Consider the following 25,544-nt stretch of genomic DNA (forward strand, 5'->3'; position numbering starts at 1 on the left):
GAAAGGCAGCCCGAAGTTGGGCATTGGAAGCCAGCTGTCTGGGGGAAAGGAAGGTGGAGCCATGTACTGGTATGGATCATAACTTGGCTGATTGAAAATTGGCATCACAGGAACAGGGTATTGATTGAACCCATGATGTGCAAAAGGTGCTGCTGAGCTTGGTAGGCCCTGAGTCCGGGTGTGGGCTCCAGGACGCAATAATACACTATGTCCAGGAGGAAACTGTGGTGGTGGCTGCGTAAAGAACACAGGGTGTGCCTGTGGACGTACGAGATTGTTGTAAGACATCTGATGGTCGAACGATCTCTGTACGTGGGCATGTCTGAACACATGGGCATTGTAATTCCCAAGGCGGCGTACAGGAGCGGTTGTTGGAGCACGGTTCGGCCTTGGAGCTGGAACCGGACTGTCATCCATTTCGGATATTGAATCTGAGCTGAGGATAATAGCGTCGTGCACAGATGGGCCGAAGTTCTAACTCGGATTCTTCTGGCGAGACAGGAATTTGTGCGGCTGGGGAATTTTGGCGACTTTTCCTCTGCGCGGTTGAAGCGAACGTTTCTTCGGAGGGTCAACAGCGCGGTACTGTGCATTCATGTCTTTTGTGGCCGGCTTCTGTGCCCTGGCCAGAGCCTTGTGAGGTGCAGTGACAAGATGTGTCAGCTGCGAGTACAGCTGCCACAGCAAATCTGCACGCTCGCTCGGAATCAAACATCCGATATTTGTTGCACCACCATACAGCAATGGCTCAAGTGTAGATAGAGCTAGTTGCTCGGCACCAGTGTTCCATTTGTTCTTTCTAAAGGGCTTCGCTCGGCCGGACGAACGTTCCTGGCTGACTTCAAGTCCGCGAATATAAACAATGTGATGACGTAGAATTTCGATGGCTTTGTTGATGAGAAGAAGGACATCTTCGTCTGGCTGTCCGACATATGCTTCGTCATTATCGGTTGTTTGATTGTCTGCGTCTTGATCACACCCAGCGGCAGCAGCCAGTAGAGCTTCAACGCTGTCGTGTGCACCGTTGCCTTCATCAGAGCGATCCATATCTTCATCGCTGAAAGGTACACTCTCCGGTTTACCCTTGAGCCAAGTTGTAGGTAATGGTACGTGACGCTGTGGTATGACAGGTGGTATGGTCAAGCCTTTCAGAGCATGGCAGGCGTTGTAGAGCTTTTCGACACAAACTTCCGGACTGTCGAGCTGCTGTGGGAAAGAGAATGAACTCGACAAGATGAGTGGGCTCTGTGTGTCTTTGGTATAGTGTGATGGCGATTCACTGGTAAGTTCCGCAACGGTGTGGTGCACCAGTCCAGCAGCTTCTGGCAATGCATCTGACTCTGGTAGAAAGTCGGACTGCAACTTGTGACCGTTCTGCGAGCCGATGACCGAGTCAAGTGCAGATAGAGAAGAACGCGGAGTATCATCGATGAAGTTGTTCAAGAAGTCAGCACCGTAACCAGCGTTTTGAACCTCGTTAGGGTCAACATAGTCGCTCTTATCGACAAGTTTCGTAGAAGTCAGCATGACAGGATCCGATGAGTATCTTGCAAGCGACTCCGATCGTGGAGGAGGCGAAGTCGGCGTCTGCAAAGACATGTTGGAAGTTGTGGTAGTTCTTCGTTTCTTGATTAGAGGTTCGCATACATTGTCCAGGTATCTGGCAGGTCTCGAGATCTTCCTTCTAGGTCGAGCAAGAGGTTCCTCTGGTTCAGGGACTGGTTCTCTAGGGCGAACTTTCAATTTGATACGAGGTGGGGGTTGAGGTTGTCGCGGTATAGCGACTTTGATGGTGTTCTGCGGGGATGACGAGGCATCACCGGAAGCGGCGTGCCTTTTCGGCATGTGGAATGTGAGCTGAGACTAAGTCTGTATTCTGGTTGCAGACAGGGGTGTCGGATGATTTGACAGTCGCTGATTCTGGAAATTCCAGAGAGCGGGCAATCCGGTCTTGGTGTGCAGGTGGTAGAGTTTGGGTTGCCGGCGTCACGGTTTGAGGGAGTTGTGACTCTCGCAGATGGCCCAGGCTTGTCGCATCAATGATATACAATCTCAAGATATAGTGATTGTTGGATGCCTTGTAGATGACTATTAGGAAGTATACAACCTCGGAGACGTTGCTTCTTGCAGAAATACATCTGACAGCAACAAGGAAGTGTCCAACTCGAGGACGTCGCTCCTGCCTGAGCATCCCAAGGCTCCTTCCCAAAGAGGTAACTAGTATGCTTCAAGATGCAAGAGCAGCCACGCCGCTCCAGCAGACACAACCCTCGCGAACATTCCAGTCAACTGACTTGTCACGAGTCCAATACAACTCCATCGTCAACTGATTGTCTGTTCTCATGACATATGATCTGGTGTCGGATTGCGGCAGTGGCAGGTCGCAAAAAAGTGGCTGACTCGGGTCGGCGTTCGGGGCAAGTCAGCCGAGAGCTGGAGCAGCCAGGTAGCCTCTCGAGCTTCGTCACCAACACCAAGACAACCCAAGGACAAGACAACAACCATGAAGTTCTCAACTGCAATTGTCCTGCCGCTGCTGTCGCTCGGCTCCGGTCTTGCTGCCGCTGCCTCGTGGAGCTTCGAGGATGCCACCCTCAGTATTGCTAGCAAAGGAGCCGGCGCAGGCGGTGCTCTCAAGGAGAAGTGAGTTACGACTGTCGAGAGATTGTTTATCGCAATGCTAATACACTTTGATCAGACTCTCGCCTGATGCACGCCTCAGCAAGCAGATCAAGCTCGGCCCTGCCGACACGCTCAAGCTGCTCTTGACAACCACCGAGGACAAGACAGCAAAGAGACCTCACCAAGCTTTCCTCACCCTTCACGAGCCCAAGACTGGTCTTGAGGAGTCGTTGGTCTTTACCGTAAAGGAGAGCGGCAAGGCAAGAGTCGAGCTGGTATGTCATGATTCTCTCACCATACAATTCTCACCCAGCAGCTGACGCGCGTCACAGTCGCAAAAGGACCTCCCCTTCCAATTCCTGACCGCAACCGACCCTATCCAGGCCAAGCTCCTGATTGCCTCTTTCGGCTCCTCCGATGCATACTACACTCACGCCTTTGACCTGATCGTTGCCCGCGACGCCAATGTGCCCTTGAGCACACCCGAGGCTCCTCTCCGTTACGGCAAATTGTCCGAGATCCACCACATCTTCCGCAGCGACCCCAAGTCCTCTCCCACTATCCTCTCCACCGTCTTCACCCTCGCCGTTCTCGCTTGTCTGCCCGCTCTTGTTGGTGCATGGTTGTTCCTCGGCGCAAACTTCAGCCACGTCTCCAAGGCAATGAACGCTGCTCCCATCTCGCACACTCTGTTCTTTGGAAGCATCGTTGCCATGGAATTTATCTTCTTCCTCTACTACTCTTCCTGGACTCTCTTCCAGATCCTGCCTCCTGCTGGTCTGGTTGGCACCGTCGCCTTCTTGAGCGGCAGCAAGGCCCTGGGTGAAGTCCAACAACGCAGACTTGCTGGTCTGAGATAAATCTGCACTTTCTAGACGTAGAGCTATCGAAGGTTCGGGAATTTTCGGAGCTTATGAAAATATACATTTAGAGACGATAACAAATATCAAAAGTACTCTTCGGTTGATCGCATACCAATACAATTGTCCAAACATATACAGCATTAATCATTACAGTACAATAGAAGGCTTCAAAGGTTGTGGGCTCAAGTAAATACGTCCTTCTCCTTCTGAAGAGCCAGAAACGTCTCTTCGTCATGTCCAGGGATCACTCTGCCTCGAGTCGTACGTTCAAGGCGCTTCAGCCGCTGTGTACTCTGGAACCAAGCTGGGTGGTCTCGAGCAAGCCATCCTTGAGGGATGCCATCGCGCCACTATCGAACGTCAGCATCGCGCCAGTGAGCTTACTGTGATACAGACTTACATTCTCAATAACATGACAGTGGTCTGAGATGAAGAAGAATGTGCCACTGTCGGGCAGGTTGATTTGCATGCCAATCAATCCATCGGTATGACCAGGCAAATGATGCAGCGTGATGCCTTGACAGAAGTCAATCGTTCTGTCGTCAAATGTCTTCCAGTTCCTGCATCACTGTCAGCCACCCTCATTCACCATTACTGACCTTTCCACTCACAAGTCCAAGTTTAGGTAATGCTTCAAGTACACTCCAGCATCAGCGCCAGTAGCCACACTCCAAAACGCACTCTTCAACTCCCTATCATGCACCCACACCTCCACATCCTTGCGACCAAAGAACTCATCCAGCCCACCCGCATGATCGAGATGCAAATGCCCAATCACAATCTTCTTGATATCCTCAATCTTGTTCCCAGTCGCGGCAATCGCATTCCTCAATTCATGCTTCTCCTCATACTTGACCCTCGTAAACACATCTGCAACTTGTGGTCCCCACACCTCTGGATAGTCCTTGCCACAACCTGTTTCCCAGAGGATAAGTCCTTCGTGAGGGTGATCGATGAGACAGCAGTACACGGGGAGGTTGCGACGTTTGTTCTCAAAGGATTGGCCTGCTGTAGAGCCCAAAGAGGTGTTGGCGCCGCGAATGACGAAGCCTTCGTCGCAGGCTAGCCAGCCGCATTCGAGGAGCCAGAGCTTTGTGCCTTTGGGGCATACGTTGGAGATGTGGCCGGGTACTGCTCCGGAGTCTAGCTGGGATTGGATGCCTGCCATTGTGTGTTTGTCCTTTGGTTGAGATGTTAATCCGAGTCTTGGATATGCAAGACGAAGAAACTGGAATGTATATCGGTGTCGTAGTCGTGATATATCAATAGTCAGCTCAGCTAATTATACCCCGCCGTGTCGCGACCCCGCAGCGGTTATCACGAGGGATGATGGAATCTTGGAAACTCAACTATTCCATGTTACCGGTGCTGTGGCACCGTCAACCCCAAGCCTTGCCCAGTGAATACGTATATTCGTCCTGGTGACTGATCATGAATGCTCTTACGCCTTCTATGAGCTTAAAGATGCCAGACCACGCTCCTCAATCGTCGCCGAATATGCCACCCTGATATACAACCAAACCCCGCAATAAAAACAGCCCCACCTAAATCCAAACCGCCGTTTCCCATGGTGCAATGATCCATCTCTTGCTCTTCCCATCCTATCCTCAATTCCACCCAATAATGCCCTGTCGCAGCACCTGAGTCTGTTTCACCAACCCGACTCTTCTCCCGATGATCCCTTCCCCTCCAACGCCCAAGTCCAGCTTCCTCGGCAAGCTGAACGATTCGGTCGTAAACGCGGACAATGGGAATGCGTGTAATATCGATGTCATCGGGCCCGAAGCTCTGAGATCTCCATCGCGGCTGTTCACTTCAATCAATACAACGGTAATGCCAAGGCATAGGGATAGTGATACGCACAAGATTACAATCTGACAACTTCTCAACTCTGCATCTGTTGAAGCTTCAGGCGCAGATTGAAATGTTGCTGTTGTGGTCGAAGCCTCGGTCTGGTGGAAGAGAAGTGAGAGGTCAGGTAACGTTGATTCGCCGAGTGATTTCAGAATAGCGATCGTGCCGCCGAGAACTGGTCGAGAGGTTTCGGTGCCGCACATTGTGTATCTTTCTTTTCTTAACTGCGATGCTGATGCTAGAGCTTCAACTTGGTGTGAGAACGAGTATGCAGAAGAGAGAGACAACGCAAGATGATGATTGATCAAGAAACGAACTATCAAGGTAACAACCAGCACATGGCCATCTTTATAACATGTCAACACATTTCAAAGCCCTCGTGTTGATTTCCCCCATCATCCCGAGTCCACGTTTCCACCAAGGTGGAAATCTTGCTCACATTCTGGGGAAACATGCTCAAGTGCTTGGCCCGGGCGGCGCGTGGCTTGAGACGGGAGTTACGGAGTTGAGGTCTTTTGAGGGTGTTTCCTATATGTGAGATGGGAAATTGAACGATGTCTGAGAGTATACTTATTCGGACTCCGATCATCACGTTGTTGTCCGGCAGTATCAAATGGTCTAGATTCGGTTCGCTGGAGCGTGAGTGGTATTCTTGGTACACCTGCAAGCTGGTTCCATCTCACCCGGAGGCCGACAATCTCAACTTTTTGTGCCCAAAACACGAGATATTGGAAACATAGAAACTACTAACATCTACAGTCGTCGTATATCTTGATCCACGCTTTCTCGTCATCAGATGTCGACTTCCTACCCACCAAATCTCCACTATGAAACAAACTACTCCGACAACTTTCAACCCTTTCCTTCTTCCATCCACCCGTTTGAAAATGCCTTGCAGGATGGCTACCGCGAACGGTGAGATACATTTGGAACGCACAATCAGATTTCAGACAAAGAAAGAAATGCTGCATGAGAACAGTGAGGCAATCATCGTTCAGAGATAGTCATTTGTCCTTCTTGATGGAAAGGGCAAGAGTAAGAGAAGGTATTGTATAGTTGTACTTAGCGGCCGTTGTGACGAACCTAAAAGAGACATCGCATATTTCACGCAGAGCAGAAGAGGAAGCAACAGATAACATCAAGAAAAGAATTCTCAAATTCAGATAACTATGCAATGTAACATTCAAGCATAAACATAAAACATAAACATAAACCAAAAACTTCAATCTCTATGCTCCATTCTCATTAACTCCCTCCACCATCCTTTCTTTCTTCATCCTTCTATCAACAACCTTCGTCTTGCCAAAGCTCTTCTCAGTCTCAATAGCAGCCTGACGCTTAGGTCTTGCAGCAGGAGCGACAGTCTTGGACTTCTTAGCTTTGGCAGTAGTCTTCTTGACACCAGCCTTGGGGGCAGCCTTCTTGACGGCCTTTTTCGATGACTTGGGAGCCACAGTCTTTGCGGGAGCTGCAGCGGCGGACTTCTTAGTAGCTTTCTTGGTGATGACAACCTGAGGAGATGGAACCTTCGACGAAGAAGAAGAAGTGGAAGGCTTGGAGCTCTGTGTAGTGTCGAAAGAAACCTTCTTGGCTTCCTTCTTCTCAGCATTCTCAGCTTGCTTCTTCTCGACTTTCTTGGCTTGCGTCTTCTTCAACTTCTTCTCAACCTTCTTGGCGGCACGAGCAGCGGACTTTGGGGTGCTGCTGCGCTTGTTGACCTTAGGAGTCGCAGGGGGTGTGGTCGGGCTCGGAAGGGCAGGGCCAGGGCGGTACAATGGATCCTTACTCTTACGAGGCATCTTGGGCAAGCGGGGTGATACCTCATCTGGGTTGAAGGGAGTGGGTGGACCAGGGTGAAAGGAGGTATCGCTGGCCTTGCGCTTGCGGGACGTGGGCAGGGGCGATGGACGCTTGTTGACGGAAGCACGGCCGCCTACAGCCTTGGTGGACCATTGTGCAGATGAGCTGGTAGGAGTGGCGGATGACTCTTGCTGGCCTTGCTTTCTCCTCGAGCGCTTCTGAGCTTTGATTGCATGTCGCACGAACTGGCGAACGATCTCCCCGATCAGGTGTCTACGCTCTTCAGTACGTTCAGGTGCCTCCTCTTGAAGTGCAGTGGCCACTTGCCAAGCTTGATCACTCAAGACTCGCATGTCGTTCACTCCGCAACCCGACTTAACTGCTTTGGTAAGCAAATGGTTGATCTTCAGATCGGAAAATTCAATATTGCGACCATCGTGTTTGTCAGAGATCCCAGAGACAGTCGGAGTGGTGGGAGAAGCTACTGGCGACCAGGGTGAGACGGGAGTGCGAGGAGTGTCGTTGGCTAAAGCCTCAGTGGACCATTTCGCCGATGAGATGGCGGGAGTGGCTGGAGTGGTTGGAGGTTCTTGCCGTGTGAGCTTCTGACCTTTCATTTTTCTCCAGCGCTTCTCTGCTTTGATCTCGGAACGGACGTAGGTTTGGACTTCAGACAGAATTTCATGCCTGGTGGTTTCAGAAATGTTGGCCGATGCACGCGCAGCCTTGACCATGCCTACAGCCTGATCCCAGGCTTCCGTTGCTAGACTGCGCATGCTGTTCATACCGCAACCCCACTGGTATGCTTCCGACAACATAGTGTCGATCTCCAAGTCCTCGAACTCAAGATCAAGGCCGTCGTGTTTGACTGGTATCCCAGGTCGAAGGGTAAAGCGCCTGTCGCTGTAGCCGTAGCGCCATGTATCTGCCAAAGCTCTTCTCGTAAGCTCTATGATCTGCTCCATGATTTCTGAGCGAGCGTGCTTCCCAGACTTCGCGGCAACCATGTCCTCGAAAGCCTCTTTGGCTTTGATGATCACTCTCCACAGGTCGTACAGCTCGAGACGGATGCCGTTCAGTAGGTCGCTGGTATTGAGATAAACGTCTTCGAGACCGTGTCCAGTACGCTTGATGGGCGCTGTCTTGGGGCCTCTTTGAATAACAGATCTCTTCTTGATTATGTCGATATGGTCAACGAGCTTCTTGAGGATCTCCTGCTCGCTGGAGACAATAGTGTTACCCCATGCCCCATATACTCCCTTGTTCATTTGGATCAACTGATCAACATAGGAAATGGCGCCGAATGCTTCTGCGAGGTTCAGATTCATCTTGCGGAGTTTGTTGTTTCCAGTGGCTGAAGCAAGGATCTTGGCCGCATCAAGCTTCTCGGTCCCTTGTGGTACAAAGAGGTTTCGGGTCAAGCTTTGTACCCGATCCTTAGTCGCGAGTTCGTCTATCTGGTCGGGGCTCGCGAGAGCCTCTTCGACCATCTCTTGGACAAACTCTCTAGCCTTGCTGCGCTCTGTAGGAGTCAATGGCAGATCGCCCGTAGCGGCCTCAGTGATTTCGTCGACGACAAAGCCACCACCAGAGAGTGGGAACTTGGAAGAGAGGGTGATATCTTCGTCTTCGCTGCCGTCCTCATCGTCGTTGTTGTTGGCGTGCTCATCACCATCGTCGGCTTCATCGTCATTGCCAGGCTCATTCTGGTTGGCTTCGGCATCCTCATTGGCGTCGTCGTCCTCACTGGCATCGTCGTCCCCATTGGAATCAGTGTCCTCAGTGTCCTCAGCTTCAAACTCTTCAGGCACCTCCTCGGCATCTTCGCTGTCGTCGTTCAAAGCGAGCAGCTCGCCTGAGGTCGTGCGAATAGCTTGAATGATCTCCTGACGATCAAAGTCGGCCTCGTCATGGACAGCGGAGCCACTTGAGGCAGGAGAAGGGTAGGCGTACAGATCGTCATCGTCATCTGCGATCTCAATGGGAATGTCAAGATGGGCTTCCATAGTATCGATATCCATCACGTCGGAATACAGCTCACGATTCTGTCTTGCGGTATGACGCTCCTTCCCCTTGAAACGGCCAAACGGTAAAACTTGTTCTGGCTTCAAAGGTGTGACTTTGTTGGCTTCCTTTCCAGAGAGGAAGTCAAGGTTGACCTTTTCGCTGGTGGAGGCTGCAGACCCCGGCATTTTCTCGAGTAAAGGAGGAAAGGCGAGCGGAGCTGTGGTGCTGCCGATGACATCGGAGTGAATGGGACCATTGAGACCATCCATAAATATATCTTCTAGATCGTCAGATGCAGCGCTTGAGCTAACGTCCGATGAGATCTGAATTGGATTCTGGATGCCGCCAGTTTTCCTTGGCTGCTGCGCACTGGTCTCCATCGTGTCGGCTAGCTCTTGAGCTTGCTTCTTGGCTGCTTTTTGCTTCTCTTCAATCCTGGTGTAATACTCAGGTAGAGGCTTGCCGGTGTAACCTGACCAAATTCGTGCCTCTGGGGATTCTTCAGAATCGCCTAGCACCTTTGAAGAAGGAGTGTGTGGTACTGATGGGACCTTGTCACCAAGGACGCGCAACTGCTTGCGCTCTTCCTTATGCTTAAGGTAGTGGTCGGAATTGTTTTCATCAGCAAAGTCGACATGAGCATCGCAGATACGGCAGACTTGCTCACGCTCGAGCAACTCGTTCTCCATGTCCAAGATTTTCTGTTCCAAGTCTCTGAACCAGTTGAGACTAGGCACACCCTTGGGCATGGGGGCCTTTGCCGCATCCAGATCTTGGACGCGCAACGGGTCATCCACGTAGAGATGCGACTTCAGGAAGTGCGCCCTATGAAGCTTGAACTCGTCGCGATGCTGCTTGTAGTGGACGTATCTTGTTGTAGGACACAAGGTCCATTCGATTCCGCAAGCAAAACAGCACTTGGAGCGGTTCTCGATCTCGCGGTTGGCTGTGACGGCACGGTGGTACAACTTGTCGTAGAGTTCACGTGTCAGAACTGCCTTCTTGGGGTCGGACTTTGTGCCAGGTGTATTGCAGTATTCGCTGGTGAAGACCGGCTTGGGACGAATTCGTGCATCTCTGATCTCCTTTTCTCTATCGATTCTAGCGAAGAAGTTTTTCCAGGCAGGATCATCTGCAGAAATAGGTTCAGGCTGTTTCCATGGCTTGGGAGCAGCGGCTTTGGAAGGATCAGGAACAGGAGCTGTAGGAAGCCCGGGAGCGGAAAGAGTTGGCACGGGGTCAATGTCCATGGCATTCGCGTCGACTGTGGCAGTTTGAGCCTCCTTGTCGGGCTTCTTGTGGTTGTGGGCAAGACAAGGGCTGATGTAGTTGACACGGTCAATATCGACTTCGCGAAGCATCAACTTTGACCTGACCCCCTTGCGTCCGTTCAGGCAAGCGTTGTAGTAGTCCAAGAATTCGAGGGGATTCTCCTCGAGCCGAGGGTCAAAGACTTCCCACTCTGGCTCAACTTGCTTTTCCCTTGCCATGCGAGTTGCTTTTTCGGTATTGACAGCAAGAGAAACAGTGCTTGGCTCCGTCGCAGGGCCAGCGACAGGTGCAGAGCGCGGTTCCGGTGTAGGGGCAGCAGATCTGACAGTTCTGCTGTGATCTAAGAGTTGTGACGCAGTGTATGAGGGCGGGAACTCGGCCTTGCGTTTCCAGAAGACGTAACTAGGCATTTCACCAGACTTCATAACAATAAAGGAAGGCTTATCCTCGAAGTAGGCGCGGTTCATTGCCAGGGGCTCGATCTGTGCGGGAATGTAATAGAACATCTCTCCAGGGAACTCGGTGTCCACGACCGGGATAGCACCAGTAGGGTACTCGGCAGAAGGGATGGTGAGAATCTTTCCGCCTTGTAGCGAGCCGATCAATCTACCAAAATTGATCGCATACAGCTGTTCATCAGCAGATGGTTTTGCGACTCTGTGGTTCTCGGAGAAGACAACGTCAGACCAGTGGCTGAGAAACCGTCTCCGGAACGGTTGGGGGAAACAACATTGTAGATAGCATCCTTCTCCCAATTTCTCAAGTTGTCGATCACAGTCTCATAACGTTGCTTGTCGACGATGGCAAGCGCTCTGTACGAGTTGAGCTCGTTAACTACCTTCTCATTTTCCTTGACCTCGCGAGCGTCCTTTGCGTTTCGGGTCGCATGAGTCCAACGAAAGCGCTCGTGGTGGCTGCGCATGATGGCGGTGGTGGGCAGGTCGCAGTGATTACGGCTGAATGCAAGGATGACAGGAAACGTAAGAGAGTTTAGAGCAAAGAAAATGGAGTTGGAGCCATGGAGACAAAGATGATATACACGGCAGGTTGAAGACGACTGATTCCGAAAACGGAAGCCGTACGCATGCGGGAGTCACAAAGACAGCGACTCACGAAGCATGAGACAGTCCAATGAAGACAAAGAAACATGATTGAGAAGAAGCAGCCGCCAAACAGAACAATTCCTTGAATGCTCGACTTACCTAGTCGATATATGTACGAGGATGGATCATGGAGCTGCGCAGAGAGTCTGATATTTCTGGATATTCTGCAGGGCGTTCGTAAATCATTTTCAAGATGTCGCATGCGCTGCATGCTCTTGGCGCGACCTGATCTGGTCGGTCTGAGCAAGCAAGCGAGGAATGCTGGGTCGTGGTTTCCAACAAGTCTGGAATGTATTCTATGCGGTTCTGTAGATCCGAAAGCGGAAAATTTAGCGATCCAAGATAGCAGTAATGAATCATTGCCTGTTTTATAATTAATCACAGTAGCAGTGGTAGTAATGCAGCGCGTGAGCAAGGCTTACTCACAACTCAGTCCTGTCCGGTTCCGGAAGGAGGCTTCTCTTTTTGGGAGGAAGCAGGTATTCATCCAATTCCATCCACTCGGCAGAGAAGGCTGTAACGATTTTGGCCCAGTCTTTAACGGTGGGTATGTCGAGATGTTCTCCATCGTCAGCCATGGTGTGCCAGACTGTGGGGAAGGGCGCAGGAATCATATGCAGGATATCAACGCCTCTGGCTTGGAAGGGTAGATGATCATCTTCAATAGCACCGCCAAGCCACCTGTCGGACTCTTTCTTATTTGTTTCTCGTAGGAAGGGATGGGCGGGTGATGTGTGTAGCTGTTTTAGCGAGCGCAGTCTTGCTTCGGTGTTTGCCATGTTCAGGTAGGCCCAATGTGTGGTTCGGAAGAAGGAGGGAACGGTAGGGTTTGCAGAACCCAATAGATCAAGGAGGACGAAGAGGTCAATGGCGTCTAGGGGAGTGCGGTAAGTCGAGGCGGCAGGATGCATCGTCTGATCCCATTCTTCTGCCAGAGATCTGTAAACGATTAGCTGAAAGGCTCAGTTGAGACGTGGTGCCTGGTCGTACCTTGCGCCATAGATCGAGTCGTCGTGGGTCCAGACCTTGAAGGCCTCCTCTCCATCCAGCAGGATGATTTGTATACCGCTGGCTTCTTCCAGTTCGCTAACTCCCTCGGCTTCCATAGCAGACCACTTTCTGGTCAAGGCGGCGTCGAGACTCCTGGCAGCGTACATCAGCATAGCGCATGGGGCGGCGCTGTCGATGGCGCCAATGAAACCCGGTGGGTCGATTTTGCTGTCATAATGCGCGACCAAAGCCAGTCTGCCGACGTGGCCCTGGCCTGCCCACGGAGGGTCCCTGGTCGCAATGAGGTTGACAAAGGGAGTTTCGTCATTACCGGAGATGGGTGTTCTTGACGAAGAGTTCTGGAAAGTCAGCTCCCAGTCGGGAAGCTCTTTCTGGAAGAAGTCGACGAAGTGGTTCAGCACAGCAGTGGAACCAGGAGTGCCGGGCACGCGCGGCTGCAGAATGGGAGCCAGTAATGCACCCGACTTGATGTCAAAGTCGTCGCCCGGGTCGGCGATGTTGCGGAGGCCGTCGTCCGAGAGTGCCTTGTATGCGAAAGCTCCTGAGAGCAGACCCAGCAGGCCGGCTACTCGTGACATAATCATGTTGACGCGCTCATGAGAGGATGGTCGAGTCGCATCGCAGGGTAGAGAAGTAACTGCATGACAGGTGGCCAAGCATGCGATGGTTTGCGTCGAGTCGCGTTGGCTGTTGAGGCTGGGCAGTGCGCGCCTTCCCCAGATGGAGTCAGGAACGGCCCGCGACACCCAAGAGCGTATTCCAACGTCGCATCGCGCCTGCCTTTTTTCTATTCTGCTATCCAGAATGACATGACCTTCCTCTACCGCCAGCCGTTGAGGCTACTTCCTCGTCTCGCCGCTGTGAAACCGCATACCTCTGCTATAAGATCACGGGTCTCTGCCGTGAGTCTTCTCCACCACCGTTTTGCTAGCAAAGTCTCCAATGCCTCGCCAAAGCCTGGCCCTCGGCCATATCAGCCATCCGCTCCAGAGGCTACCCAGAAACTTGGTATGTCAATCCTGCATTGCTTTGTACTCGGTCCTTGTACTGATGATAGTAGTGTACCCACAACGTCTGCAAATCTACAATGCCCCCGCTCTAGAGGTTGCTACCATCGGTACCTTCAAGCTCGCCGGCCTGTTTATTCTTAGCATGGCTTGCCTTGTTGTTGCTCCCAATGTCTACGGAGACGAAGCCAGTCCTGTCTGGATGGCCCCTGCAGGTAACACATCATCCCGTCCCCTAGCAACATGCTCCGCTGACCCGTCCTCAGTCATTACTGCGTCGGCCACCGTTCTCCCTCTTTTCCATGTCCTAACGAGACCCTTTGTCGCTCAAGTCTTCATCGATGCCCCTGCTCAAGCCCGTCGCTCCAAAGAAGCCTTGATCTCTTTTGCTAGACATCTACCCCAAGATACCGCTATGGAGATTCAGACATTGGGTCTCCTCCCATGGCCTAGGACCAAGACACTGCGTGTGGGACAGCTGAGAATCCGTCCAGAGGGCTGGGGTCGCTTGGCCAACCTCGAGCAGGTCACCGCCAATGATAAGACGTCTTCAATTCCCAAGTGGGCAAGATGGTCGCTTCAGCGTTTCTACGCACGTCCAGCCGAATCTCACTGGAAGAAAAGTCGCGCCCCTGAAATCTGGCCATTGGTCTTTCAAGCCATCACTAGGAAAACTGTGGCCAACCTGTCATCCAGGAAATTGTCGCCAGCTGTGAGCACAGTAGGCCCAGCTCGGACGCCTCTGCCATCTTCGAGCACGGTCCGACCAAATCAATCACTGCCTGATGTTGAGCAGAAGAAAGTGCCGGCCGCCAAGGTTGCACCACCAAGTAGACAAAACAGTCGCAAAAAGAAGTAAACAAATGCACCTACACAACGGCCGTAATCTGTAGGTAGTTCAATTTCATTTCACCTCGCATCGAAACCAAGCGAGTTTGCTGTCCTGGGCGAAATGAAGTACTTCTACAAGCGCTTCCATCCGTCTGGTCTCGTCCTCACAGGAGCCTACCCGCTCAACGCGCTGTGTAAGTTTCATTTCTCATTCACATTCATTGACAGTAATACGTCGATCCCACCATTGTCCAAGCCCTTCATTCACACCTATCAAAAGGCACAAAGCTGTTGAGAGATTTATGCCAGTCCAACGAGAGAGGCTGTCTCATGCTGTCTCATTGGACATACATCCAATTCCCAACACCTATGTACCTTTTGATGGCTATACAGCAGCCACTTGTGGCGTATGGAGTCAGCTCGTCAACTGCTACCGCTGTGATCACGACTCTCTTGCACCGATCGAATGCTAATGCATGCTATCACAGTGAACAACCCAGACCATGTCCGCCGCGCCCACCACTACCTCTACAGCAAGGTTTTTGGCAGGCAGCATGCCTTCCCCTTCTCCTCCCGCGCCCCGTCAACGGTGCTCCTGCCGCCTCGCCTGCCCCTCCTGCTGTCTCTCAGCAACCCGGCCTCCTTGGTCAACGTCCCCTCCCGGGTGGGCCCCTCCTCGGCACCCTGCCAATTTGCGAGCAGCCCCTTGCCGTTGCTTCGCTGGAGATGTACCCAATCAACGAGGTCCCCTTGCTCAAGGTCCGCAATGTTGTCGACTACCTTAATTCGCAAGAGAACTTTCCTCCCATTCTGGAGGTTGGTCCCAAGACAGTCAACTTGTGGATAACTGCCCTGGATCTCGGTGTCACTCGTGGCAACATCGCCAAAAGAGTGCCAGAAGTCATTCGACTTCTCCGCGAAGGCAGGGCTTCAGCGACGACGAGGATCTCCAGACTTCCCCTTCGCCTCGCCCTAAGGAGCCTCCATCGACCCCTGGAGCCTTCACTCCCCTGTCCCGCGCCCAGGAAACTCCCTCGCCTCCTGCTAAGACGCCCGTCCCCGCTGGTCCTGTCAATTCACTGCAGTGTGTCAAGAAGCTGTCCGAGTACGACGTCCAGGTGGCCTCGTCCGACCTCCTCCCCTCACTCCCCTCCACAGTCCCCACATCGTCCACTCTGCCAACCTCAGAGGCATATTTGAGGAGCTCGGCAAAGGTGGCCGTCGTGTCACCCGTAGTATGATGGATGCTGCCTCCTCCGACCGGCCAGAGGAGATCGCCGCACTACTGAAGACGTCTAAGAAGGACAAGAAGGGCAAGGACAAGGGTGCTTCCTCGAACAAGAAGAGAAAGGCGGCATCGAGTTCAGATTCCGAGCAGGATGAGGCTCCTGCCAAGAAGAAGGCCAGGCACAGCAAGAAGGAGGAGGTTAGGGAATCTTCGAGCTCTCCCTCTGACTCCGAGAGTTCGAGTGGATCGTCGGACAGCTCAAACGTTGTACTATCCGAATGCACAGTGCTTTCGCGGAGATGGGCGTGGCCATGGAAATAAATCAACATGACCTTTCTCTCTGGAACCACCCTATCTGGATAGATGTCGTGCATTTCTATAGCTGCTTGTAGTAGTCTTGAGTCTATGTGCGAGCCAATCTTACTCTGGCTTCTGGTTTGAGTCTTTCAAATGGCCAATATGGCTGGTGCGTACACTATCAGGATGCACGGGACCCTCATAGATATCGGTGGAGCCATGGAAATATCACAAAGTGGCCGCTCTCTATGGAGACCACTTTTTCTCGTCGAATGTTTGTGCGTTTGTATAGCTACTTGTACTGGTTTCAAGTGTACCTGAGCTACTCATCCGCTTATCAAGTATTTGGGATCCGCTGTACTATGCTATGTCTGAAGATCATATATACGATGCTTTTTCATTACTCGGATAAACAACAAAATATATCGCCAGAGACACACAAAAAGATACAAGTTGACATGCGATGGAGCGAAGATATTCTTATTATTCTAATCTGATAACCGATGCTTCTGAAAACCGCCTAGACAAAAGAAAAATACAATAATATTATCAATCAAGTGTAAAACCAATATCAAGAAAAGGCACAAGATCTCTTATCCTAAGGCGAACCTCGCTATCACTCAGACGGGGAGTCTGCTGTACCGGTGCTAGTAGGGGACTCTGTGGACGAGCTCTCGGTAGACGAAGCGCTAGACGACGAAGTCATGGTGATGAAAGTAGTGGGTGTGGGAGTTGTAGACGACGACGAAGAAGAGTCAGACAAAGCTGCCTCACTGCTTGTGGGCGTGGGGCTCTCTGAAGACGACGAAGACTCGGTGGTCGTTGTGTCACTGGTCGTGGGAGAGGCGATTGCTGTCGATGACGATGAAGGAGTTGCCGATGCATCACTGCTCGTGGGTGTAGGGCTCTCTGAAGCTGACGAGGAGACAGACGAAGATGCGTCAGTAGGCGTGGAGGAGGCGCTCTCTGTCGACGACGATGACGAAGTTGTTGACCCATCACTGCTCGTGGATGTAGGACTCTCTGTGGATGACGAGGAGCTGGTGGTCGATACATCACTGTTCGTAGGGGAGGCGCTTTCTGTCGACGACGATGAAGAAGTTGTTGATGCGTCAGTCCTTGCGGGAGATGCGGTCTCTGATGACGATGATGCGGACGATGTATCACTGCTTGTGGCGGTGGCAGTGGCAGTGGATGATACATCACTGCTGGTCGCTGTTGTAGAATCAGATGAGGATGATTGAGTGGTTGAGGCTTCACTGCTTGCGGGGCTGGCAGTGGACGATGCACCGCTGCTCGCAGGAGTGACAGTGGAAGACACGTCACTGCTGGTAACCGTTGTAGACTCAGACGACGAGGAAGACGAGGCAGTGTTGGATTCTGTCGATGACGATTGAGTGCTCGACGCCTCACTGCTTGTAGGAGCGGCAGTGGACGAGACATCACTGCTGATAGCGGTCGGAGATTCGGACGAAGAAGACGAGGACGAATCGCCGCTAGTAATGGTTGCAGGCTCAGATGACGTGGGTGACGACGATGTATCACTGCTTGTGATAGTGGCGGTTCCGGACGAGGACTGAGTGTTCGATGCATCGTTGCTTGCAGGGGTTGCTATAGACGACACATCGCTACTGGTAGATGTTGCAGACTCGGACGACGACGAGGACGAGGATGTCTCACTGCTGCTAGTAGTGGCACTCTCTGTCGACGAAGACTGAGCGCTTGATGCGTCATTGCTTGCAGGAGTGGCAGTAGATGATACATCACTGCTCGAGGGAGTAGCACTTTCTGTCAACGACGAAGAGGTTGTCGATACATCACTGCTGGTAATTGTAGACAGAGAAGACGAGGAAGCATTGCTGCTAGTAGTAGTGGCACTTTCCGTGATTGATGAGCTGGAAGATACTTCACTGTTTGCGGGAGTGGCGCTCGTTGTGGTCGATGTATCTGTGGGAGTGACGAACTCAGATGATGAAGAAGAAGACAAAGACTGAGTGCTTGAAGCATCATTACTTGCTGGGGTGGCTGTGGATGATGCATCACTGCTCGAGGAAGTGGTGCTTTCCGTAGGCGATGACGACGACTGGATGCTCGAAGTGTCACTCTCTGTGGATGTGGGGCTTGCTGTGGACGATACCACGCTGCTCGAGAGAGTAGCACTTTCTAGAGAAGTCGACTGGGTGCTGGACGCATCGTTGTCTGCAGGAGTGGCAGTGGACGAAGTGTCACTGCTGGTAGTCGTTGCTGACTCAGACGACGAAGAAGACGAGGATATACCACTGCTTGTGGGTGTGGGACTTTCTGTGGATGATTCGGTGCTCGATACATCAGTAGCAGTGGGGGCGGCGCTTTGTGTCGACGATGATCCAGAAGATACTCCGTCGCTTGAGGATGTCGCACTCGCCGTGAATGGCGCATCACTGCTCGTAGGACTTGCAGCCTCGGATGATGATGATGATCCAGACAAGGCAGTATCACTGGTCGAGGGGGTGGCGCTCTCCGTGGAAGCCGACTGGGTGCTTGAGAACTCTGTGGATGATGATTGGGTGGTTGATGCATCATTGCTCACGGGAGTAGCGCTCTCGGTGGACGATACACCACTGGTCGTAGGGGACGCAGTGTCAGACGAGGATACATCACTGCTTGTAGTGGCCACGCTCACTGTGGAAGACGCGTCACTGCTTGTAGAAGTCATGTTGTCCGATGACGAAGATCCAGTCGAGGATACATCACTACTCGTAGCAGTGGCATTATCGGTGGTCGACGACGACTGAGTGCTCGATACATCACTACTTGATGAAGTGCTGCTCTCTGTGGGAGATGATTGAACAGTCGACACTTCACTGCTCGGTGTTGCGGACTCTGTGAACGATGATGGAGTGCTCGATGCGTCGTTGCTGGCAGGAGTGGCGCTCTCTGTGGACGATGCGATGGTCTCAATTGATGAAGACTGAGTACTCGACGCTTCGACCTCAGACGACGAAGACACGTCACTGCTCGATGAACTGACGCGCTCCGTAGTCGATGATTGAGCGGTTGACGTGTCACTGCTTGTAGAAGTTGCAGACTCCGACGAAGAAGTCTCTGTCGCTGTCGCACTTGTGGATGCATCAGTCGAAGACGCACTGACTGACGAAGGAGTAGAAGCAGGAGTTGCGACAGTGATCGAAGAGGAGCCGGTCGAAGATCCTTCTGTACTACTGATGCTAGCGGTTTCACTCGAAGAGGAGTCGGTTGTCAAAGAGGCATCGGGAGTGGAAGTGGCCGAGACAGTTGACGACGAGTCTGAGGGTACCCCAGTACTAGAAGCGGTCAAGGAATCACTGCTGGAAGGTGTCGAGCTCTCAGTTGAAGAGACGTCAGCAGTACTCGTGTGCGATGCCGACTCGGTTAAAGACGCATCCGTGCCAGAAAATGTAGCGCTCTCAGTGGAAAGGATATCAGCAGAAGACATGCTCGTTGCGGATGCCGAACCAGTCGAAGACGTGCTCGTTACCAAGGCTGATTCAGTCGATGACGAATCTGTGCTTGAAAGTGTAGCGCTCTGAGTTGCAGACGCCGAATCTGTTGAAGATGAGTCTGTCGATGACGATGTAAAGCTCTCGGTGGCAGATGCCGACACATCAGCGGAAGATGAATCTGTGCTCGAAGACGTAGCGCTCTGTGTTGCCGATGTCGATGTAATATCGGTGGGAGACGAATCTATCGATGAAGACGTGCTCGTTACTTGTGCCGATTCAGTCGAGGATGAATCTGTGCTCGATGACATCGCACTTTCAGTCGATGAGGCCTCAGCAGATGACGGTGACGACGTGCTTAGTGCTGACGCCGAGTCGCTCGAAGATGAATCTGTGCTTGAAGGAGTCGCGCTCTCGGCTGCAGATGGATCCGTGCTGCTGGACGGGACGTCACTTGCTGTGGAGTCAGTTGTTGAAGCACTAGACGAGAATGGAGTAGGCGCTGGGCTCGCTGACACCGACGATGAATCGATAGTGGAAGAAACATCGTTCGTCGATGAAGGACTACTGGGAACGTCACTTCCGGTAGAAGCAGACCCTGCAGAAGCGCTTGCCGTGGCTGACTCGGCCTCAGCCGTCGAAGTTTGGGATGTAGAGGTGTTGACAGACTCGGTCGAGGTTGCTGGTTCGAACGTCGAGGAATTAGATGAGAAGCTTACACTTTCAGTAGACGAAGACTGAGTCGAGGAAATTTCGGTGACAGATGATGTAGCAGTCTCGCTAGCTGAAGACTGGGACGAAGAGATCTCAGTACGAACGTACGTGCTTGAAGAAGCATCCGTTTCAGTTGCGGTCGACGAAATCTCGGCGCTTGAAGAACCCACGCTTTCGATCTGAGAGGAAGTCGCGATCTCAGTCGAAGATGACTCCGTGGTCGAAGAGGACTGAGTTTCTGAAGGGCTTGAGGAGGAGTCCGCTGTCGCAGATGTCGTACTCTGGATGGAAGATGCCGTGGTTTCCAAGGCGCTTGGAGTAACTGAAGGCTCGCTAGCTTGAGTAGAAGACGGGGTACTATCAGATTCATTGGCGCTCGAAGTTGTGGCTTCAGCAGCATCAGAAGAACTCGAAAGCGTGGTACTCTCTGGCTCAGTGGAAGAGGTACTGCTCGTGTATTCAGGCTCCACGGATGAGCTCGAGACTGTAGTACTCTCTGGTACGATGGAGGACGATGCCATTCCGGAGGCGGTTGGAGTCGCTGAGAGATCTCCCGTCGAGCTAGCGGCATCAACCGAGGATGAGGTACTCTGAGACTCGACAGTTGAGCTTGTGGAAGTCTCGACATCAATAGAGGAGGTTGTAGATTTGAATCCAGCATCTACAGGAGACGAGGTGACTTCAGGCTCAGCGGACGAGCTTGATGCCGTGGCACTCTGCTCAACAGACGAACTCGTGAACGTTACTTCAGCATCGACAGGAGATGGCGTAGCGCTGACTCCAGTAGACGAGCTTGAGCTTGTAGCTTCCGGATCACTGGATGGGGTAGCACTAGCTTGAGTAGACGATGGAGTGGGCTCGGGTTCCGCAGAAAATGAACTGGCTTCAGGCTGAGCGAAAGACGAAGAGACAGATGAGCTCGAGTCAGTGGCACTTTCAACAAGGGAGCTTGTGGTTGTGGTCTCGGCATCAGAAGTTGTGCTTGTAGCAACGTCAGAATCAAAAGAGGAGCTGGAAACCGTGATCTCAGGCTCGCTGGATGAGCTAGTGCTGGTGATATCAGCATCACCAGACGAGGTACTCTCGGCACTTGAGACGGTACTTGCAGTCTGGGTCTCAGCCACTGAACTCGTGGTCGTAGCATCAGAATCAATAGAGGAGGTGGTACTCTTGGGTTCCAGAGACGAACTGGTCGCTGTGCTGTCAGCATCAACAGACGAGCTTGAGATTGTGGTCTCAGCACTGGGTACTGTGCTTGTAGCCTCGCTCTTGACAGCCGAGCTGGTGGTTGTGCTCTCGATTAAAGAGCTTGTAACCGTGGTATCAGCATCAGAAGAGAATGAGGACGCTCCGGATCCAGTGGCGGTGCTTGTGGCCATGTCTACGTCGGAAGTAGAGCTAGTCACATCAGCAGAGCTCGTAGCTTCCGTGCTTGAAGCTTCCGTGCTTGTACTTCCAGATACAGTGCTTGAGCTCGTGGTAGAGACGTCGCGAGCGAGGACCGTTGCAAAGTCAGTACCGCGAGTAACTACCGCACGGCCAGAGATAGCGCTGAAGTATACACATTCCGAAGCGCTCGCCGTAAAGGAGGTACCAACACACTGAGAGCTAGCAGCACAAGCATCGAGACAGTCATCCATACTGGAGCCGCCATCTCTCGCACGAAGCATTCTAGCGCGGGCAAAAATTCTACCGATATAGTTGGTGTTTCTCTTGACTAGAGTCAAGACTGTGCCCTGATAGGTTTTATCCTTCTGCACATAGAACGTAGCGCCTTGGACTTCTGGCATAGCACCGTCGGAGTATTCGGGTCCAGCTGCGGGAGTCGTTGTGGATGCTGAAGAAGAAGAAGAATAAGAGGCGCTCGTAGCCGGATCAGCCTCGACAGAGGTAGAAGTGACTTGGGGTGCCTCGGAAGAGCTCGATGAAGTGATTCCAGCATCGGTAGCGGTGCTTGTGGTCGCTGACTCAGAAGAGGATATCGTAGTCTGTGCCTCACTAGCAGAAGTACTCTCGGCATCAGAGGAGGTACTTGTGGCCTCGCTCTCGACTGTTGAGCTGCTGGTTGTCTCCGAGTCGCCAGAGGAGCTTGTAGGGCTTGCACCAGAGTCGATAGTGCTTGAAGCGTCCGTACTCGTGGCATCGGTTTCAACAGCGCTGGACGTACTCTCGATCGTTGTGAACTGAGCGTCAGTTGTCGAGCTTGAGCTGGGAGCACCAGTTTCTGATGGAGAAATAGTGCTGCTCTGGCTTGTGACCACTGAGGAGGCAATTGATGGGGACGACGAGCTTGAAACGACGGCGCTGGAAGACAGGGAGCTTAAGACAGTAGCCTGCGAAGAGGAGCTACTACTGCTAGAAGACTGAGAAAAGCTGCTGCTAATCTTCGAGGATGCAGAGCCAGCCGGCTGTAAGGAGCTACTGCTGCTCTTGGACGATGATCCAGGTACAGAAGAGCTGCTGCTGCTCTTCGAAGATGATACAGGCACAGAAGAGCTGCTGCTGGGCTTCGAGGACGAGACAACAACAGATCTTGACGAGCTGCTGCTGACCTTGCTGGAGGATGATATCACAGAGCTTGATGATCTGCTGCTGACCTTTGAAGAAGACACCACAGGCTTAGAAGAACTGCTGCTAATCTTGGATGACGAAGCAATAACAGGTTTCGACGAGCTACTGCTGATCTTCGATGAGGAAACGACAGGCTTTGACGAGCTACTGCTAACCTTCGAGGACGACACGGCAGGTTTGGACGAACTGCTGCTGCTCTTCGAGGAGGAGGAAGTAACAACGGGCTTCGCAGAACTGCTGCTTGTCTTGACAGAAGACGAAACCCTCGATGATGACTTTGAAGCAGATTTGCTCAGACTGCTTGACGAGGTCTTGGAAACAGGCTTGACTGAACTGCTTGCAGCTTTGCTCGAGGAGGAAAGTTTCGACGACGTCTTTGAGATGGGCTTAGTAGAGCTACTGCTGACCTTGACCGAAGAGGAGCTCTTTGATGAGGACTTCGAGATCGGTTTAGACGATGAGGGCTTCGAGACCGGTTTAGAAGAAGACGAGGATTTCGAAACTGGCTTGGCAGTTGATGAGATTCGGATTGAGGAGCTGACTTTCTTTGTGGAAGAGCTGCTCACAATCTTGGTCGAGGAACTTGATTTCTTAGTCGAGGAGCTGGCTTGCTTGGTCGAAGTCTTTGCCGACGATGTCACCTTCTTGGAAGTCGAGGTAGGCGCTTTGCTGACGGTGGTAGACAGCTTGCCTAAGACGCACTGACAGGCATCGTAAAGCTCTTGATTGGTGAGACCAATGACGGCGGAATAGTTGTTCTTGCCATAGGCGGCACAGAATGCTTTGGGATTGGAGAATTGAGCCTTGACGACCTTGAGGTCGGCCGCATCACACTTTGTCGAGCTGCCCTTTACAACAGATTCCTTCTTGGGTATCTTCTTGACACTAGAGGTGGCAGTGATACACTTGCATGCACTAGCAAGGTCCTTTGAGTTGAGAGTAGCGATAGGTGATGTTCCACCAACGAGGTTGTAGTACTCGCAGAAGAAGGCAGTATTGGTCTTGACAGTGCTTCTGACGGCCTTGATATCGCTATCCTTGCAAGCTAGTACTTGTCAGCAGAGCCATGTGGCACATCGGACTGCTCAAACTCACTGGCACGAGACTCAAGCTCGAAATCGATAGGGGAAGCGAAAGCCGCGGGAAGCGCAAGAAGTGCTGAGATGAATGCGATGGCACGCATCTTGTATAGATGGGCCCGGATTAGTATTAAGGAAGAAGAGATTGACTGGGTTGGACTCAGACACTGTAGAAGGCATCCAAGCACTACTTATAAATGTGATATAAGTCGTGATCATATCAATATTCAGTCCCAAGAGCCTAATACGGCCAACAATAAACTGCCAGGAAGCCACTCGTCTGCCTGATGTTGACTATCATACTGTGTGTACATACCAGGACTTGTAGTAGCGAGATAGACAACGGTCACAGGATGCTTCCTCTGCTCGGAGGAGCTGAGCGTGCTGAGTCCCTCCATCGTGTCGTTGTACTATAGTGCCCGCTGGGAAATAGTCAACGTTGGACGTTGAGATATAGGTATCAGAGATGAAGACCGATGAAGGTTCAGAGAGCTGGTCGCTGAAACATGCACGGATTAGGGAATTGAATGCTCAGAAGTGTCTCTGGGTTGAGCAAACAAACCTACAGCCTACCACATAGCACGTACTGTATACAATAACAGTCAGGAGTCGTACTTAGCCCAGGCTATGCCATCCAAAGTATACCTCATGGTAGCGGCTGGTCGCAGAGATTTGGTATTAGAGTCTCTGCGTTTAGCTCGGTCCATGATGAATAGCGATCTCGATTGGCGACTGAGCTCTATAGCCAGCCCGTCAAGCCGAGATTTTCCCCAGACGTCGGTAGCAGACCACATGGATGTTAGTAACAGATCTCTTCGGATGGAAGATCGGCATTCTGATTGGCTAGCCCCTGCATATACGTTAAAGCCCGATAACATAGAACTGGGCCTCAGCTCCCGATTCTTTCGCCGGCTGTCCACAGCGCCGTTGCAACGACCACCACGTTCACGGCTCCAGCACATAGAGCGTGAGCCGGAGGAGATTGCGCAGGGGTGCCCAACGGTTGTGTATCCCGATACTCAGCTCTTGCGTGATCGTCGTAGCTTGTTTTCGGCTCTGTTACAGGAAACACTTCATGTCGCTCACCACAGATACACAGAGACAGGTACAGCACCCTCGAGTAAAGGGGCGGAGACGAATCCTCCCCCCCTCCCCACCCTTAGCTTCTCAGACATGTTTTCGAGCTCGCCTGCCAATAGGCACTTCAGTTCGAGAGACTCGCCCACGATGTAGTTCACTCTCAAGAATGTTCACCACAAAGTCGCTGCGACATAAACGGCTACCGCTGGGCACCAGGCGTTCCCTCTCGCTCGAACTCCAGCTGAACACACAACGGCAATTGATCGTGGCCGGCACCAGCCAGGAACCTTATGTATCCAACACCCAACTCTATGTTCACACCTCGCTGGTCTCTCTGTGTGGAGCTGAGGTGTGAACCGATAATTCTGGGCGCAAAACGCCTCCATGTGCCATCATGTGGACGGAAGGGCTGCGTCCGCTCAACCGTAGCACATCATGCAAGCACTGCCGACTGCACTTATCGACTTGTATCTAGCAAGATGCAGTTCTTAGCGACGGCTTGATTCCACCTCAATCGGCTACACCGGAACGTCGAACTCGTTCCACCATGCTTCCACCACCTGAAAACCCATCGTACACGCCGTTTACAGAGTATACAAACCGTGTCGACCAGCGCGAAGTGTCGGGGCTGCCGAACTCTTACTCACAACACAGCTGAGCATCCTTGTAGACCTACAACGGCAACACTGAACCTACACACGATACTCAATAGTAGGGGTGCGAGGACGCCTCTCCAGGCTGGCATTG

At 52.2% G+C, this 25,544-nt stretch overlaps 8 protein-coding genes across 8 annotated transcripts; 2 read left to right on the top strand and 6 right to left on the bottom strand.

The window, feature by feature from the left end:
* Positions 1-474: 474 nt before the first annotated feature.
* On the bottom strand, positions 475-1,845 carry M436DRAFT_79096 (uncharacterized protein; the record flags this gene model as incomplete). The annotated part of the gene is made up of 1 exon (XM_013575000.1): positions 475-1,845. The coding sequence occupies one exon, from the start codon at positions 1,843-1,845 to the stop codon at positions 475-477; it is 1,371 nt and encodes a 456-aa protein (XP_013430454.1).
* Positions 1,846-2,503: 658 nt separating this feature from the next.
* M436DRAFT_39874 (uncharacterized protein) lies at positions 2,504-3,482 on the top strand (the record flags this gene model as incomplete). The annotated part of the gene is made up of 3 exons (XM_013574631.1): positions 2,504-2,643; positions 2,699-2,897; positions 2,955-3,482. 3 exons carry the CDS (start codon positions 2,504-2,506, stop codon positions 3,480-3,482), a joined length of 867 nt encoding a protein of 288 aa, XP_013430085.1.
* Positions 3,483-3,667: 185 nt separating this feature from the next.
* Positions 3,668-4,653, bottom strand: M436DRAFT_39826 (Metallo-hydrolase/oxidoreductase; the record flags this gene model as incomplete). The annotated part of the gene is made up of 3 exons (XM_013574620.1): positions 3,668-3,835; positions 3,886-4,045; positions 4,097-4,653. The coding sequence occupies 3 exons, from the start codon at positions 4,651-4,653 to the stop codon at positions 3,668-3,670; spliced, it is 885 nt and encodes a 294-aa protein (XP_013430074.1).
* A 439-nt stretch (positions 4,654-5,092) lies between these two features.
* M436DRAFT_70243 (uncharacterized protein) lies at positions 5,093-5,542 on the bottom strand (the record flags this gene model as incomplete). Its single annotated transcript, XM_013574914.1, has 2 exons — positions 5,093-5,291; positions 5,349-5,542. 2 exons carry the CDS (start codon positions 5,540-5,542, stop codon positions 5,093-5,095), a joined length of 393 nt encoding a protein of 130 aa, XP_013430368.1.
* Positions 5,543-6,568: 1,026 nt separating this feature from the next.
* Positions 6,569-11,340, bottom strand: M436DRAFT_61133 (uncharacterized protein; the record flags this gene model as incomplete). The annotated part of the gene is made up of 2 exons (XM_013574808.1): positions 6,569-11,004; positions 11,046-11,340. 2 exons carry the CDS (start codon positions 11,338-11,340, stop codon positions 6,569-6,571), a joined length of 4,731 nt encoding a protein of 1,576 aa, XP_013430262.1.
* A 603-nt stretch (positions 11,341-11,943) lies between these two features.
* On the bottom strand, positions 11,944-13,116 carry M436DRAFT_70244 (glutaminyl-peptide cyclotransferase; the record flags this gene model as incomplete). The annotated part of the gene is made up of 2 exons (XM_013574915.1): positions 11,944-12,460; positions 12,512-13,116. 2 exons carry the CDS (start codon positions 13,114-13,116, stop codon positions 11,944-11,946), a joined length of 1,122 nt encoding a protein of 373 aa, XP_013430369.1.
* A 478-nt stretch (positions 13,117-13,594) lies between these two features.
* On the top strand, positions 13,595-14,044 carry M436DRAFT_17725 (uncharacterized protein; the record flags this gene model as incomplete). Its single annotated transcript, XM_013574491.1, has 2 exons — positions 13,595-13,754; positions 13,806-14,044. Coding segments are annotated over 2 exons (399 nt in total), but the record flags the coding sequence as incomplete, so codon positions are not given.
* Positions 14,045-16,511: 2,467 nt separating this feature from the next.
* M436DRAFT_61136 (uncharacterized protein) lies at positions 16,512-24,115 on the bottom strand (the record flags this gene model as incomplete). The annotated part of the gene is made up of 3 exons (XM_013574809.1): positions 16,512-23,683; positions 23,734-23,904; positions 24,034-24,115. The coding sequence occupies 3 exons, from the start codon at positions 24,113-24,115 to the stop codon at positions 16,512-16,514; spliced, it is 7,425 nt and encodes a 2,474-aa protein (XP_013430263.1).
* Between the last annotated feature and the right edge of the window lie 1,429 nt (positions 24,116-25,544).

The sequence above is a fragment of the Aureobasidium namibiae genome (genome assembly GCF_000721765.1).
Source record: "Aureobasidium namibiae CBS 147.97 unplaced genomic scaffold scaffold_3, whole genome shotgun sequence".
Lineage (NCBI taxonomy): Eukaryota > Fungi > Ascomycota > Dothideomycetes > Dothideales > Saccotheciaceae > Aureobasidium > Aureobasidium namibiae.